A 13221-nucleotide genomic window follows, 5' to 3' on the forward strand; every position below is an offset into this window, starting at 1 on the left:
GAGGAGTTCCTCGTCTTGTCATCAATTACAAACCACTCAATTCTGCTCTTCAATGGATTCTATTTTCAATTCCTCAAAAGAAAGATCTTTTGAATTGCCTTTGTAAGACTATTATCTTCTCAAAATTTGATACGAAGTTAGGATTCTGGCAGATTCAAATTAAAGGAGAAGATAAATACAAAACTGCATTCAATGTTTCTTTCGGTCAATATGAATGGAATGTTATGCCATTCGATCTCAAAAATACTCCCTCAAAATTTCAAAAAATCATGAATGATATTTTCAATCCTTTTTCAAATTTCATTATTGTTTACATTGATGATGTTCTTATTTTTTCAGAAAATTTAGAACAGCATTTCAAGCATATTCATACATTTTTTATGTTATCAAGAACAATGGTTTAGCAGTTTCTGCTAAAAAGATTGTTTTATTTCAAACAAAAATTCGTTTTCTTGGTCATATTATTCAAAACTCTTCAATAACACCAAGTCAAAGAAGTATTGATTTTACTGATAAATTCTCAGATGAAATTATTGAAAAAATAAGTTTGCAACGCTTTTTAGGTTGTGTCAATTATGTGGCCGATTTTGTCAAAGATATACGTCAAGTATGTGCCCTATTATTCAAAAGATTACAAAATAACCCAGACCCATGGAATTGTGAGTGTACGCATGCGGTTCAAAAGATCAAAAAGCTAGTAAAAAATATCCCCTGTCTCTCAATCCTTGACCCTACTGCTTCAATTATTGTCGAAACAGATGCCTCAAACATAGGATTCAGTGGTGTTTTAAAGCAAATCCCACTAGAGTCATCTCAAGAACAGTTAGTCAGATTCCACAGTGGAGTTTGGACTGGTCCTCAAAAGAATTACTCTACTATCAAAAAAGAGATTCTTTCAATAGTTCTTTGTATTTAAAAATTTCAAGACGATCTTATCAATAAAAAATTTATTTTGAAAACAGATTGCAACGTCTCAAAAGATGTTTTACACAAAGACGTAAAAAATCTTGTTTCAAAATAAATCTTTGCAAGATGGCATGCTATTTTGTCCTGTTATGATTTCGAAATTCTATATATTCAAGGAAAATCAAACTTCTTGGTAGACTTCCTCACTAGAGAGTTCATTCACAAAAAGAGTGAAAATGAGTTGGGTGAAGCAAGTTGAAGAAGAGGATAATAATCCTTTTCAAGCAAAAACGGGAAGAAAGAAGAAAAATTCTACTCCTTTTTTTCTCCATCAATGATTTCTTAAAAGATCAAAAAGAAGCTTCTTCTTCTTCAAACACCCTTTCAACCATTGTCAAAAAATTAGACCAAAAACTTAAACAAAAAGCAGAATCTTCAACCCCTTCAAACTACAAAAAAGCCATTCAAAGTTCTGGAAAACTCCCTCAAATTAACCCTCCAAATACTTTCAAATATTTTACAAAGAATATTTTCGAAAATGTCCTTGACATGGAAACTTCTTGGCTCAATAGATACAAAGGTTTGGATGAATGTCTTTCAAGCATTTTTCCAACAAACTTTTGGTTCATGCCCTCAAACGTTTAGAAAACCTGAGAATATTATGAGACTATCTTTCTTAAAACAGGATCAGCCATAATTTCTCATACTCCCGAACCAAAAGATAAATAAAAAATTATGTTTTCAAAAATCAGTATTACCAGAGTTTTGTCTTACGAAGACTGGGGACAAAACCCTTGGGAAGAAAAGAAACTCAAGCTCTCTTCAACAGAATTTTCAACTCAAGAAAATTTCAATTATTTTGATTACCAGAATACTTGGTATAGTCTTCCTTTTTAGACCAATGACCCATTCTTGGTTTATTCTTTTCAATCAAAGCCGTCATCCTCATTTTTCAAAATGGTTTCAAACATGGTTTGTGTATCATGAACTTGAAGAGCAAATTTTGCCCAGTCTCACTCTTCAAGGATATGAATACTTCAAAAATGAAGCAAAACATTTTCAGAAGCTTCAAGAAAATATTTTGTTTCAATTTGCATTCAATTTGAAAGTATCCTGAATTTTTTGTTGGGATTTCTTTCAATATCAAAATCTCAAAGATGAGTTCTCTTGTCAAAAGATCACAAGAAGATTCAAGATAAAATGGTGGTCAAAATTCAAGGAAACAAATTGTTGCTCCAAAACAGTTCAATCATGGATTCAAGAACAAAGGAATTTAGGTGTACCTAAATTCTCAAAGAAAGAACAAGAAAGTCTAGCTGATTTCTTGACTGAAAAACAAAGGATCATTTCAATGTTATCAAAATGTAAAGATCCAAAAGAATTATTAGAAATTTACAAACAAATTTCTAAACAAGGATCTTCAAAATCAAAGTCTCAAAATTCAGATGATGATCAAGAATCTCAATTTTCACAAGAAACTGATAATGGTGATGACTTACTCGATTTAGGTTATGACTATGAAGAGTTCCTTGCTCAAAATGATGCTTCAAAGAAATAACTATATGAATCCAATTTTCTTGATGATTTAAGAAATTCAAGGGTCTACAAATCAAGAGAAATTCTCCTCAATCTTTGTCAGGATCAAATTCAATGGTGCAAGATTTGTCAAGATTACAATCAATTGCGTGGACAACATCAATCACTATTTTAATAAAGAAAAGTTTTTCTTTATTAAATGGAAGTCAAACTCTCCTTTTCAAGATTCTTCATTATTGTGGCTTCCACCATGCTTTTCAAGACTCTTTCTCCCAAATGAAAGAAATTTAAAGATTTTTCTTTATTAAATGGAAGTCAAAAGTTGGAAAAGTTGTCAAAAGATAACTCTCCTTTTCAAGATTCTTCATTATTGTGGCTTCCACCATGCTTTTCAAGACTCTTTCTCCCAAATGAAAGAAATTTAAAGTCCGGACTTCAGTATAAGAAGACCTGAAGAGTTCAGTTCAAAGCAGACCGAATTAAGCAAGAAGAAGTTTTATTCTCTTTGTAATTTGTTCTCTCAAAGTTTTTCATTTTCAAGAATCTTTTGTAATTTATATTCTTCTTCAATAAAATTCATTTTTTTTCCAATATTTTGGGTTCCTTTTTCTATTCCCCTGCTCACCTGGGCTTATATGGGGTGTGTGTGTGTGTGTCTATATATATATATATATATATATATATATATATGTTTGTATGTATATAATGGATCACTTAGTCTCTATTCAAATTGGGGCGAGCTGAAAATCATTTTAATTGCTTATAATTCAAACTCTCAACAGAAGTATGTAAAATCAAAGAATTAGTACGAAAATCACTACAACCATTTCAATTCTATGACTATCAGTGTCATGAAAACGCAATTGGATTGTCTGATTCAATCAGAAAACATGGAAATCATTTCGAAAATAGACCCAATAATGTTGAAAATCCAAAAAATGAAAACTTTTTAGAACGAGTCAAGAATTGACCAATTCTTTTTATTAACATTTTTAACTGTTAGTTCGACTCGGATCTATAAGAATAAACTTAATCCCATCATGTCATGTAACAATGATAATAGATTTAGAGGTAAGTTTTGAAGCGATGTATCTAATGTGATTGTACACTTTATTATGATATTGAGTGCGATTTATCTTTCACCAACAAACATATCTTAATCGTACATTGTAGCCTGTGTTTGGATCTCATTATTTCTTGTAATGAAAAGAGTTGTGAATTCCACGAAATATGTGGATAGTATTGTGAACGTATAATTAAAATTAAATTTTGACTTTAAATAAAAATTATTAATGAATTTTCTTTAAACTGAATTAATCAATTTTTTATTGGTGGAAATCCGTTATCTTTAGCTTCCTAGATTAGATAAAATGAAGGGACATTGAATTTCTATTTCGGTTAAGAGTTAAAAATTCAACGGGGGACCAAATAAATTTTATTGTTACAGATTTTAAGTCACTTCATCAGAGGACAAGTCATTTTACTTCGGTCAACATTCAATAAATAAAATTTAGATGTCAAGTCACTTTGTTAGAGGACAAGTCATGTTATATTTGATCTGACTATAATATACTGAGGAAAATTATGAATTGTTTGGTAAGATGAATTAATAATTATTTTTGGACAATTAAGAAATTTAAGCATAGTTAACAAAAAAATTATATGTAAATTTAAAGTTTAGCAAGATGTTCTAAAGAATAATTATAATTAAAACTTGTTTATTCTAGTCTCAATTAAGTTATGAAGTCTAATTATTGTCACTCCACGAAGTCGGTACTCAGATTGCTTTCGATTGAGGTCGCCATGAGGGTTGGAATATTGACCCCTCTTCCCCGAACCAAAACTTCGTTAAGGGCATTTTAGAAATTTGTGTTATTGTAAATTTTGTATCAAGAATTCGTGTCTTCGTAAATTTCGATTTTGTCCCAATTTATCTTATAAATTAGGAGCCATTAATAGGTTTTTGGATTACCACCATAAAAGAGAGAGAGAGGTTAGAGAATATTTGTGGCAATTTTCTCTTTCAAGTTTCTTTTATAACAGTGAATTACAATAGCGACGAAAGATGAGATAATTCACGTTGAGGCAAACATCTATAAAGCTTGTGTTTTTATTTCTTTTAGCTAATTGATTGCTCTCAAAAGAATAGAATTAGGATTTCTAATTCTCAACGACATAATTGTGCAATATATATGTGGATAATAGTCGCAAACATTTTTTTTTCTCGGTTCACTTTCCCACGTACCGCAAGAAATGCACTTTTTATGTACTAGATTTGAAGCATTGTATATCTCCCAATGGAGAAAAATATATCTAAAATCTTGTGGTGTAACATTTAACCCTAATAAGATCTAATGTATTCTAAGAAATCTACGTATTGCATATGCTATCAAAATAACTTTTGATTGAGGTAGGACATTCTTGTCGTCTTTGTCTCCTGGTAAAGAAATGGATTGTTTTATCTTCAAGATATAATTTCTCATAGAGAAGTGAGTTATGTTGTGAAGAAATAATTTTAGTTGTATCGATAATTAAGAAGTACACGTAAAAACTCTCTGCAACCAAATAGACTTAACAGAGATAACGTTATATTTTCCAACATTTGTGATTGGGTTATCATTTAATTAAGCAAAAGTTATTTACCTTTACCGGAAATAATCCCTTATGCTAGAATTCCTTTTATATATGCTCTATGTTAAAGACGTTAATCATTTCCCTCTTTTCATTATTGTACAATAACATATTCATATACACATCTCCGTATGATTAACTATTGAATATTCTATAATGTTCAAAGATCATCTTTAAAACGTTTTTAGTCGAATTTTGAACAAAAACGTGACAATTCACATCATAAGGCTTCTCCAAATTAGATTTATTATTATTTTTTTTTTTAAACAAACGAATACCTTACTTGCCTACTGATATTGAACCAAAAGAAAATATTAATTTCTCATATCTCATATCATCACAAGTTGACAAAGAGAACACTAATTCTTTTAGCTCGTTATAGAGAAATATGAACTAACGCGTGATTAATTAAAAAAAGTAATTAATTAGATTGTTGAGACAATGCTTAACAATTGGTTCATCTTAATTTGTTGGTAGTCCAATGATTTTACTTGGCTGCTGGCCCGATTCTCTGATTCATTTTACTATCTCGTGTTTTAGAAGTATGACTTTAGTGCCATATTTTGAAGCTGCTGAGATGATGACAAGTGGTGCTATGATGATGTTTACGGAAGAGTTTCATTCGATTTCTTTTTCTTCTTGTTGTATATAGAGATTGAGGGGATTATGATTTTCTGCTATTTTTTACTTTGAAAGGGTTCGTGAGAGAAATTGACTCTTTGGGGCTTTTCTTGGTCGATACATGGTGTATGATTCGTAATCTTGAACATTATTTGATTTTTCTAGTGGATTTAGAGTGTTAATTACTCATGTTAAAGTTCAATGTGGTGAATAGGCCATTTGACTTGTTGACGAAGAAAATGGATAATTCTGCTGTATGTTTCATTCATTCTTGAAGTTAATAAATAGGTACAATGAGGTTGCTATACAAAGAAAATTGGTTAAGATCTATGCTAACATTGTGCAATTTTTCTATAAAGGTTTACAAGGAAAATTGACAAACATCCATGCTGATTTTGTGCAAGACTATGATCCATGCTGATTTTGTGTAATATACTGATTTTGTGCACATTGCAATCCCTGTTGATTTGCAATTGGGTGGAAATGTCAATACTCCCCCTCAAGTTGGCGCATGAAGATCTGTGATACCCAACTTGCGATAGAAGCGATGAAACAAATCATGTCCCAATGCTTTGGTAAAGATATCTGTAATCTGATCAGTTGTGGAGACATGAGATAGAATGAGGAAACCAGAGCGAAGCTTGTCACGAACGATGTGACAATCAATCTCTATGTGTTTGGTTCGCTCGTGAAATACTGGATTTCGAGCAATATGTAGTGCTGATTGATTGTCACAGAAAAGATCAATAGCAAGCAAGTGGGATATACCGAGATTAGCAAGTAAGGTTTTGAGCCAGATAAGCTCACATGTGGTTACGGCCATGGCTCGGTATTCGGCCGCAGCTGAGGAGTGAGCTACTGTTGTCTGTTTCTTGGTGCGCCAAGAAATAGGATTGGTCCCGAGTTGGATGAAGTAGCCAGTAGTAGAACGACGAGTGGTTGGGCAGCTGGCCCAGTCTGAATCTGTGTAGGTAGTGAGTTGAAGACCACTGGAGGCTGCAAAGAAAATGCCATGACCTGAAGTGCCCTTGAGATAGCGAAGAACCTGATGAGCAGCAATCAAATGAGGAGCTCGAGGTGCATGCATGAACTGACTGAGTATGTTGACTGCGAAGGCAATGTCAGGTCGGGTGATGGTGAGGTAAATGAGACGGCCAACAAGTCGACGATAGGGGCTCGGGTCCGACAGAAGATCACCATCACTGGCGGTGAGCTTCAGATTCTGTTCCATGGGAAAGGAGGCGGGGCGAGCACCTAGCTGGCCACTATCAGATAGAATATCAAGAGTATACTTTCGTTGGTTGATGAAGATCCTAGTAGAAGAACGGGCCACTTCAAGACCAAGAAAATATTTAAGAGGGCCTAGATACTTAGTTTTGAAGTGTCTGGAGAGAACAGATTTGTAATGATCAATCCGTAAAGGGTCAGTGCCTGCAATCAAAATATCATCAACATAGACTAGAATCATAATAATGCCAGTGGGAGTAACTAATGTCAAAAGAGAATGGTCCGCCGAAGATTGTGTGAATCTTGCATCAATTAACACAGTTGTTAGTTTGAAGAAACAATTCCGGGAGGCTTGTTTGAGTCCGTAGAGAGCTTTTCGGAGGCGACAGACTCAGGTCTCCCCCTTAGTACAATATCCAGGTGGAGGAGTCATGTAAACTTCCTCATCAAGGTCACCATGAAGAAAAGCATTGTGAACGTCCATTTGATGAATTATCCATTGTCGAGAGGCAGCAACGGAAAGGAGACACCGGACAGTGGTCAACTTGGCAACGGGGGCAAATGTCTCGTGGTAGTCGAGTCCTTCAATTTGGGTGTAGCCGTTGGCCACTAATCGGGCCTTGTAGCTCTCAATTGAACCATCCGCTTTGATTTTGGTCTTGAACACCCATTTACAACCAATGGATTTCTTGCCAGAAGGAAATGGCTCGAGTGTCCAAGTGCAATTTTCTTCGAGTGTTCGAAGTTCAGAATTCATAGCCTCATGCCAATGAGAGTGTTTCTTGGCATCAGTGTAGCAAGTAGGGTCTGCAATAGTATTAAGAGCAGCTAGAAAAGAACGGTGAGTAGATGAAAAGCAAGAGTATGAAAGAAAAGATGATAGAGGATGAGTAGTACCAGAGGACTGTGCAGCACATGAAGATGCAGTGGGCCCAGGTGGAAGAGTCGGGTAGATGTAATCGAGCAAGTAAGATGGAAGAGTGGTGGTACGAGTAGAATGATGAGGGGGGAAGGAAGCAAAGTAGGGCTATGATTCAAGGTGGAATGAGGTGGTGCAGGATCAGGGGTAGGGTTGGAGAGCTCAGGAACAGGGAGGAGGATGATAGGGTCATGATGATCGGGGGCCGAGAAGAGATGGTGATAAGGAAAATCATTCTCGTGAAAAGTGACGTAACCAGAATAAAAAATAGAATGTGTGTCAAGGTTATAAAGCTTGTAGGCTTTGTGAGTGCTAGGGTACCTGAGGAAAAGGCATTTAGAGGCTCGGGGAGAGAATTTGTCTCGATGGTTGGTGAGAGTTTGAGCATAATAGAGGCAGCCGAAGACACGAAGGTGATCATAGGATGGTTTTTTATTGAAGAGGAGTTCGAAAGGTGTTTTGTCGTCAATGTTGCAACTAGGTGTGCGATTGATGAGATAAGCAGTTGTAAGGATACATTCCCCCCAAAATTTGAGAGGGAGGTTGGCTTGGAAGCATAGGCTATGAGCAACATTCAGAAGGTGTCGGTGTTTACGTTCTACAACATCATTTTGTTGTGGAGTTTCAACACAAGTATGTTCATGAATAATGCCGTGGTCGTGAAAGTAGTTTTGTAGGGAATGGGAGAGAAATTCTTGGCCATTGTCCGTACGAATGTGTTTAATGGTAGTGTTAAACTGATTTTTTTTATGAGAGCTAAAAAACGAAGGATATTAGTACTTGTTTCTGATTTAAATCGCATTAGATATATCCAGGCGGTGTGTGAAAAATCATGAACAATTGTAAGAAAATAGTGTGCGCCACAGAGAGAAGTAGTCGGGTATCCACCCCAAATATCACAGTAAATTTGATGAAAAATAAATTCACTTTTATTGAGATTGTTTGAAAAAGGTATCCGACTATGCTTTGAACGACTACAAATATCACATTGAGAAATGATACATGGAGTGTCAATAATACTCGGTATTGTAAAGCGAGAAGAATGACCTAAGCGTTATGCCATAATGTTTTATTAGCAAAAGTGGTAACAATAAGGGCAAGGGGGTCAAGTGCCCGAAAAATATAGAGCCCATTGCACACCTCACCATCTCCAATCAGCCTCTTTGACTGTGGGTCCTAAAAAACACAAGAATCAGAAGAAAAAAAAACTAAACATGGTAAGTCTTGAGTAAATCTTGGGATAGAAAGCATGTTATATTTAAAATTAGTTACATAAAGGACATTATGTAAAAATAGGGTAGGGGACAATTGAATAGAGCCACTCCCTTCAACTCTTGATGATTCACCATTTGGCAAAGATATAGAGTTAGCCAAAGAGTGAGGCTCGAGAGTTATGAAGGAAGATCGACGGTGGCACATGTGATTGCTAGCACTGCTGTCAATGATCCAATCATGGGGGCTGGTGACAGTATGTGTGGTGGAGAAGGAGTTACCGACGAAATTGGCATGGGTTGGAGCTAGCTTGAGGAGTTCCAGCAATTCTGTTATAGCTCTGATGGAAGAGTCTGAATGGAGGACGAATCTGAGGCAGAAGCAACAGTGGTTTGTGTTACAGCAGCTACCGGTGGACGACCAAGAATGGATGATTGGCGATTCTTGGGTTCGCGCCTCGGAGGATATCCAATGATGACCCAGCATCGCTCACGACGGTGCCCGTTCCTTCCACATTCTGTGCATTTTAGGGGTGTGCGGTTCTGGACGGGAGTGCGGGCAGTCATGGCAACAATGTTGGGGGTCGGTGATACTGTGCGGACGTGGAGAAGTCGCTGCTGTTCTTCCTGAAAGAGAGTTGAAAATACTTCTTGCATCGAAGGCAATGGATCAAGGGCAAGGATTTGTGTACGTAATGACGAGTAGGAGTCATTCAATTCAAGAAGGAATTGAAAAACTAGTTCATCTTTAGCCTTTTTTTTTTTCATTTCAGCAAGGTCCATAACATTTTGTAAGTCACCCAACTCATCCCATATCTGCTTAATTTGGTTGTAGTAATCATGGATGGGTTGGGTATTTTGTGTGAGGTTGTATAAATCACGTTTTAGGTGATAGAGCTGGATGTTGTTGCCGTGGCTGAAACAAGATTGAAGATCTCTCCATTGGTCCCGGGGATTTGTGTGATATTCAAGAGAATTTACAATAGAGGGTTTGATGGTATTGAGCAACCAAGTGAGGATCATGTCCTTGGTTTGGCTCCATTGAGAATAGGTGGGAGAATCGGCTGTAGGGTTTTGGAGAGTGCCATCCACAAAACAAAGTTTGTTTTTGGTATTGAGGGCACGACTTATAGCTCGCTGCCATTTAGGATAATTGTCTCCGGTGAGTAATCCATAAACAAGAATGAGATTAGGAGAATCAGAGGGATGTAGGAGGTGAGGAGAGGAATTTGGGGCTAGAGGAGGTGTGTTGGTTTCAGCAGCCATGAGGACACAGGAAGAAGAGGACCGGTCAGGCTGATACCATGTTGAAGAAGAAAATGGATAATTCTGCTGTATGTTTCATTCATTCTTGAAGTCAATAAATAGGTACAATGAGGTTGCTATACAAAGATAATTGGCTAAGATTTATGCTAACATTGTTCAATTTTTCTATAAAGGTTTACAAGGAAAATTGATAAACATCCATGCTGATTTTGTGCAAGACTATGATCCATGCTGATTTTGTGTAATATGCTGATTTTGTGCACGTTGCAACCCCTGTTGATTTGCAATTGGATGAAAATGTCAATATGACTGAACATTCAGGTTCTAAATGACAAAAAAATCTTGATGATCTTTCTTTTCAGTACATTGTTGTTTGTGGTAATTGGAACCAACATAGTTAAGAGCTTGTTTGGAAGTGATTTTTCACTCAAAAAAATTGATTTTTTTAATCGTTATTTCATTATTCCAATTGTAAAGTTTGATTTTTTCTCTCATGGTGGTTCACACTTTTCTCCAAAAGGTCACAATATCACTCCCAAATGGGGCCTTGAACTGCATGAATTTAGAAAAATGTCAACAAATACAATGAATACTCCTCGTGATTATTATGTGGCTGCTTTTCTTCCTTACCTAAAGCTCTCAGAAGGGAAGTGCTATAGCTCTAAATTTTCAAGAAGAAAAAAAAAAGTAATGAAAATGAATTAAACTTATAACATGTGACACATAATAGAAAATAGTAAACATGGTAATAAATAAATTTTAACATGTTTTTATAATTCTATCATATGTGAATATCAATATTTTTTGGAATGCTAAGATCAAGAATAGATAATTATTGATACTATATATATTTTTTAAAAGTGCAAAATAATTGAAAATTCATATAAGTCATTATTATACAGGGTGCAGGCACCATCCATCAAGAATCCAATCCAAATATCAAAAGCCTTGTGCTGTAATCCACTCTTTTTCCTGAACATTTCTTCTTATCCAATAATACGGTCTGTCGGTGGAAGAAAGAATCGGCATCTCCAAGTCTTTTTAAGAGACAATTTAGGATTTGTTTGCCTTTCAACAACCTGATTATGAACAATATATATATATACTAGTTTTGAGAAATTATATCACTTTGCATTCAAATCATGTGTGGAGTTTTCAATCTGTCAACACTTGGTCAATCCGTAACTAATAAGCAATATGTGATCAATTAAAAAGACAAATTATAACCAAAAAATAATGTGTGGGCTAAAATTGTTTATTTGTAATTTATAATTTGATAATTTGTGACTATATAATAAGTTATGACTTATAATACTTGTATTTTATAAACGATAAATAAATTATGACTTATAAATTTTTATTCGTAATCGATGAATAAATTGTAATCTATAATTTTTTTTAATTGTAATCATAAAATAATTTATGACAAATTTTTTTTCTAATTTGTGATCAAAAAATAATATGTTACTAGCTAAATCATTAATTAAATTTTTGATTTGTGATCGATGAACAAATTATAACCAATAATTTTTTTTAATTGTGATCATAAAATAATTTGTGACATAAAATTTTAATTTATAATTGAAAAATAATGTGTAATTAATTAGATCGCTAATTTATGATTAAATTGTATAAATCTATAATCTTAATATATTTAATAAATTATATAATTAATTAAGTAATTTATAAATAAATTTTAATAAATATCTGATTTTTTTAATTTGAAACTTTTGTTCTTAATTTTAAAACGAGTTATACTTAACTTCTTAGCTATGAACATAGCCCCTAAAGTAACTTTAATTTTTTACTTAGAAAGAACGGAAAATAGATCCAAAGATGCCAACTCCCCTACCAAATCACACTTGAAACTCGACAGAAACATGGTTTGGACTATAATCGTGTCTCTAAAGTCAGATAGCTGGGATTAACGATGGGCCTTATTTGGACTAATGATTTGGGCTTTCTGTAAAATTTGTTATTCAAGAACTGAAATAATAATTGGGCTTTGCAATCCGTTATAAGTTTTTCTTTGTGGCCCATATTCAGAAGCCCATAAGGCATAAAGAAACACTATAAATAAGTGGAGATGCGGGGTATCGATCCCCGTACCTCTCGCATGCTAAGCGAGCGCTCTACCATCTGAGCTACATCCCCATTTGACTAATCGATCCTTACATATCCTTATAAAGGTAATAAAGCTTTCTCATGGAAAGTTAAGACGAAATAATCAGAATCAGTTTGGAAGTTAAGAAGCCAAAAAATGTAATTAAAATAAATAATTAATTTTAATTAAACGCACCCACTGCTTTTTAACAACACGAAAACTTTTATTAAAATTTAACGAAAGATAGATTTTTTATCTAAACAATACACAAGCTAAGTATTATTCAAAATGACTACAAGTCACTTCTCATTATGGGAAGAACAACACCACAGCAATCACAGCCTTTTTAATAAACATGAAAAAATAAAAAATCAGAAGTTGAAAATAGAAATTTCAAGAAAGTCATTCAGTTAACCTTCAAATGAGGCTCAACCTCAACCCTCGTCACTCCTTCCTCCGCCACCTTAGCCACCTCAACTTCGCCAACTACCAAATTTTGCTCATCCTCACCCTCACCCTCACCCTCGGCCCCTTCTTCTTCTTCCACATAGTTCGGATCCTTCTCATCTATAGCAGGCGGCGGCGTCTCCAGCTCCAACTCCTTCTCCGGACCTTCCCACGTGTACTTTCCTCCATGCCCTTTCTTAGGATCATGCTTCAGTGGCAGCCCATCAATTACACATTCATTAATAATATAATATTACACGCAAATTTAAATTTTTTTTATTTTTTATCTGTTGAAAAAAATTATTGATTTGTCGCGTGGGTCTACATATGTAATTAATTGTGCATAAAGACTA

The 13221-nt window shown here is 34.7% G+C and overlaps 2 protein-coding genes and 1 non-coding gene across 3 annotated transcripts; all 3 read right to left on the reverse strand.

Annotated features, from left to right (window-relative positions):
- Nucleotides 1-9384: 9384 nt before the first annotated feature.
- On the reverse strand, nt 9385-12456 carry LOC111404764. The gene is made up of 3 exons (XM_023033525.1): nt 12427-12456; nt 10825-10869; nt 9385-10383 (listed from the first exon to the last, which is right to left on the reverse strand). Exons 1-3 carry the CDS (start codon nt 12454-12456, stop codon nt 9385-9387), a joined length of 1074 nt encoding a protein of 357 aa, XP_022889293.1.
- TRNAA-AGC lies at nt 12399-12471 on the reverse strand. Its single transcript has one exon. It is a non-coding gene; the product is annotated as a tRNA-Ala (tRNA).
- Nucleotides 12472-12819: 348 nt separating this feature from the next.
- On the reverse strand, nt 12820-13109 carry LOC111404765 (the record flags this gene model as incomplete). The annotated part of the gene is made up of 1 exon (XM_023033526.1): nt 12820-13109. A coding segment is annotated over one exon (282 nt), but the record flags the coding sequence as incomplete, so codon positions are not given.
- Between the last annotated feature and the right edge of the window lie 112 nt (nt 13110-13221).

Source organism: Olea europaea, chromosome 11 (assembly GCF_002742605.1).
Source record: "Olea europaea var. sylvestris chromosome 11, O_europaea_v1, whole genome shotgun sequence".
NCBI lineage: Eukaryota > Viridiplantae > Streptophyta > Magnoliopsida > Lamiales > Oleaceae > Olea > Olea europaea.

Coding starts and splice junctions, on each gene's coding strand:
- LOC111404764 (XM_023033525.1), bottom strand. CDS start 12,456: ATGGTAGAGCGCTCGCTTAGCATGCGAGAG. Junction 10,870..12,426: donor GCTCGCTTAGCATGCGAGAG/GTACGGGGATCG, acceptor AAATTCATGCAG/TTCAAGGCCCCATTTGGGAG. Junction 10,384..10,824: donor TTGTGACCTTTTGGAGAAAA/GTGTGAACCACC, acceptor TGAAACATACAG/CAGAATTATCCATTTTCTTC.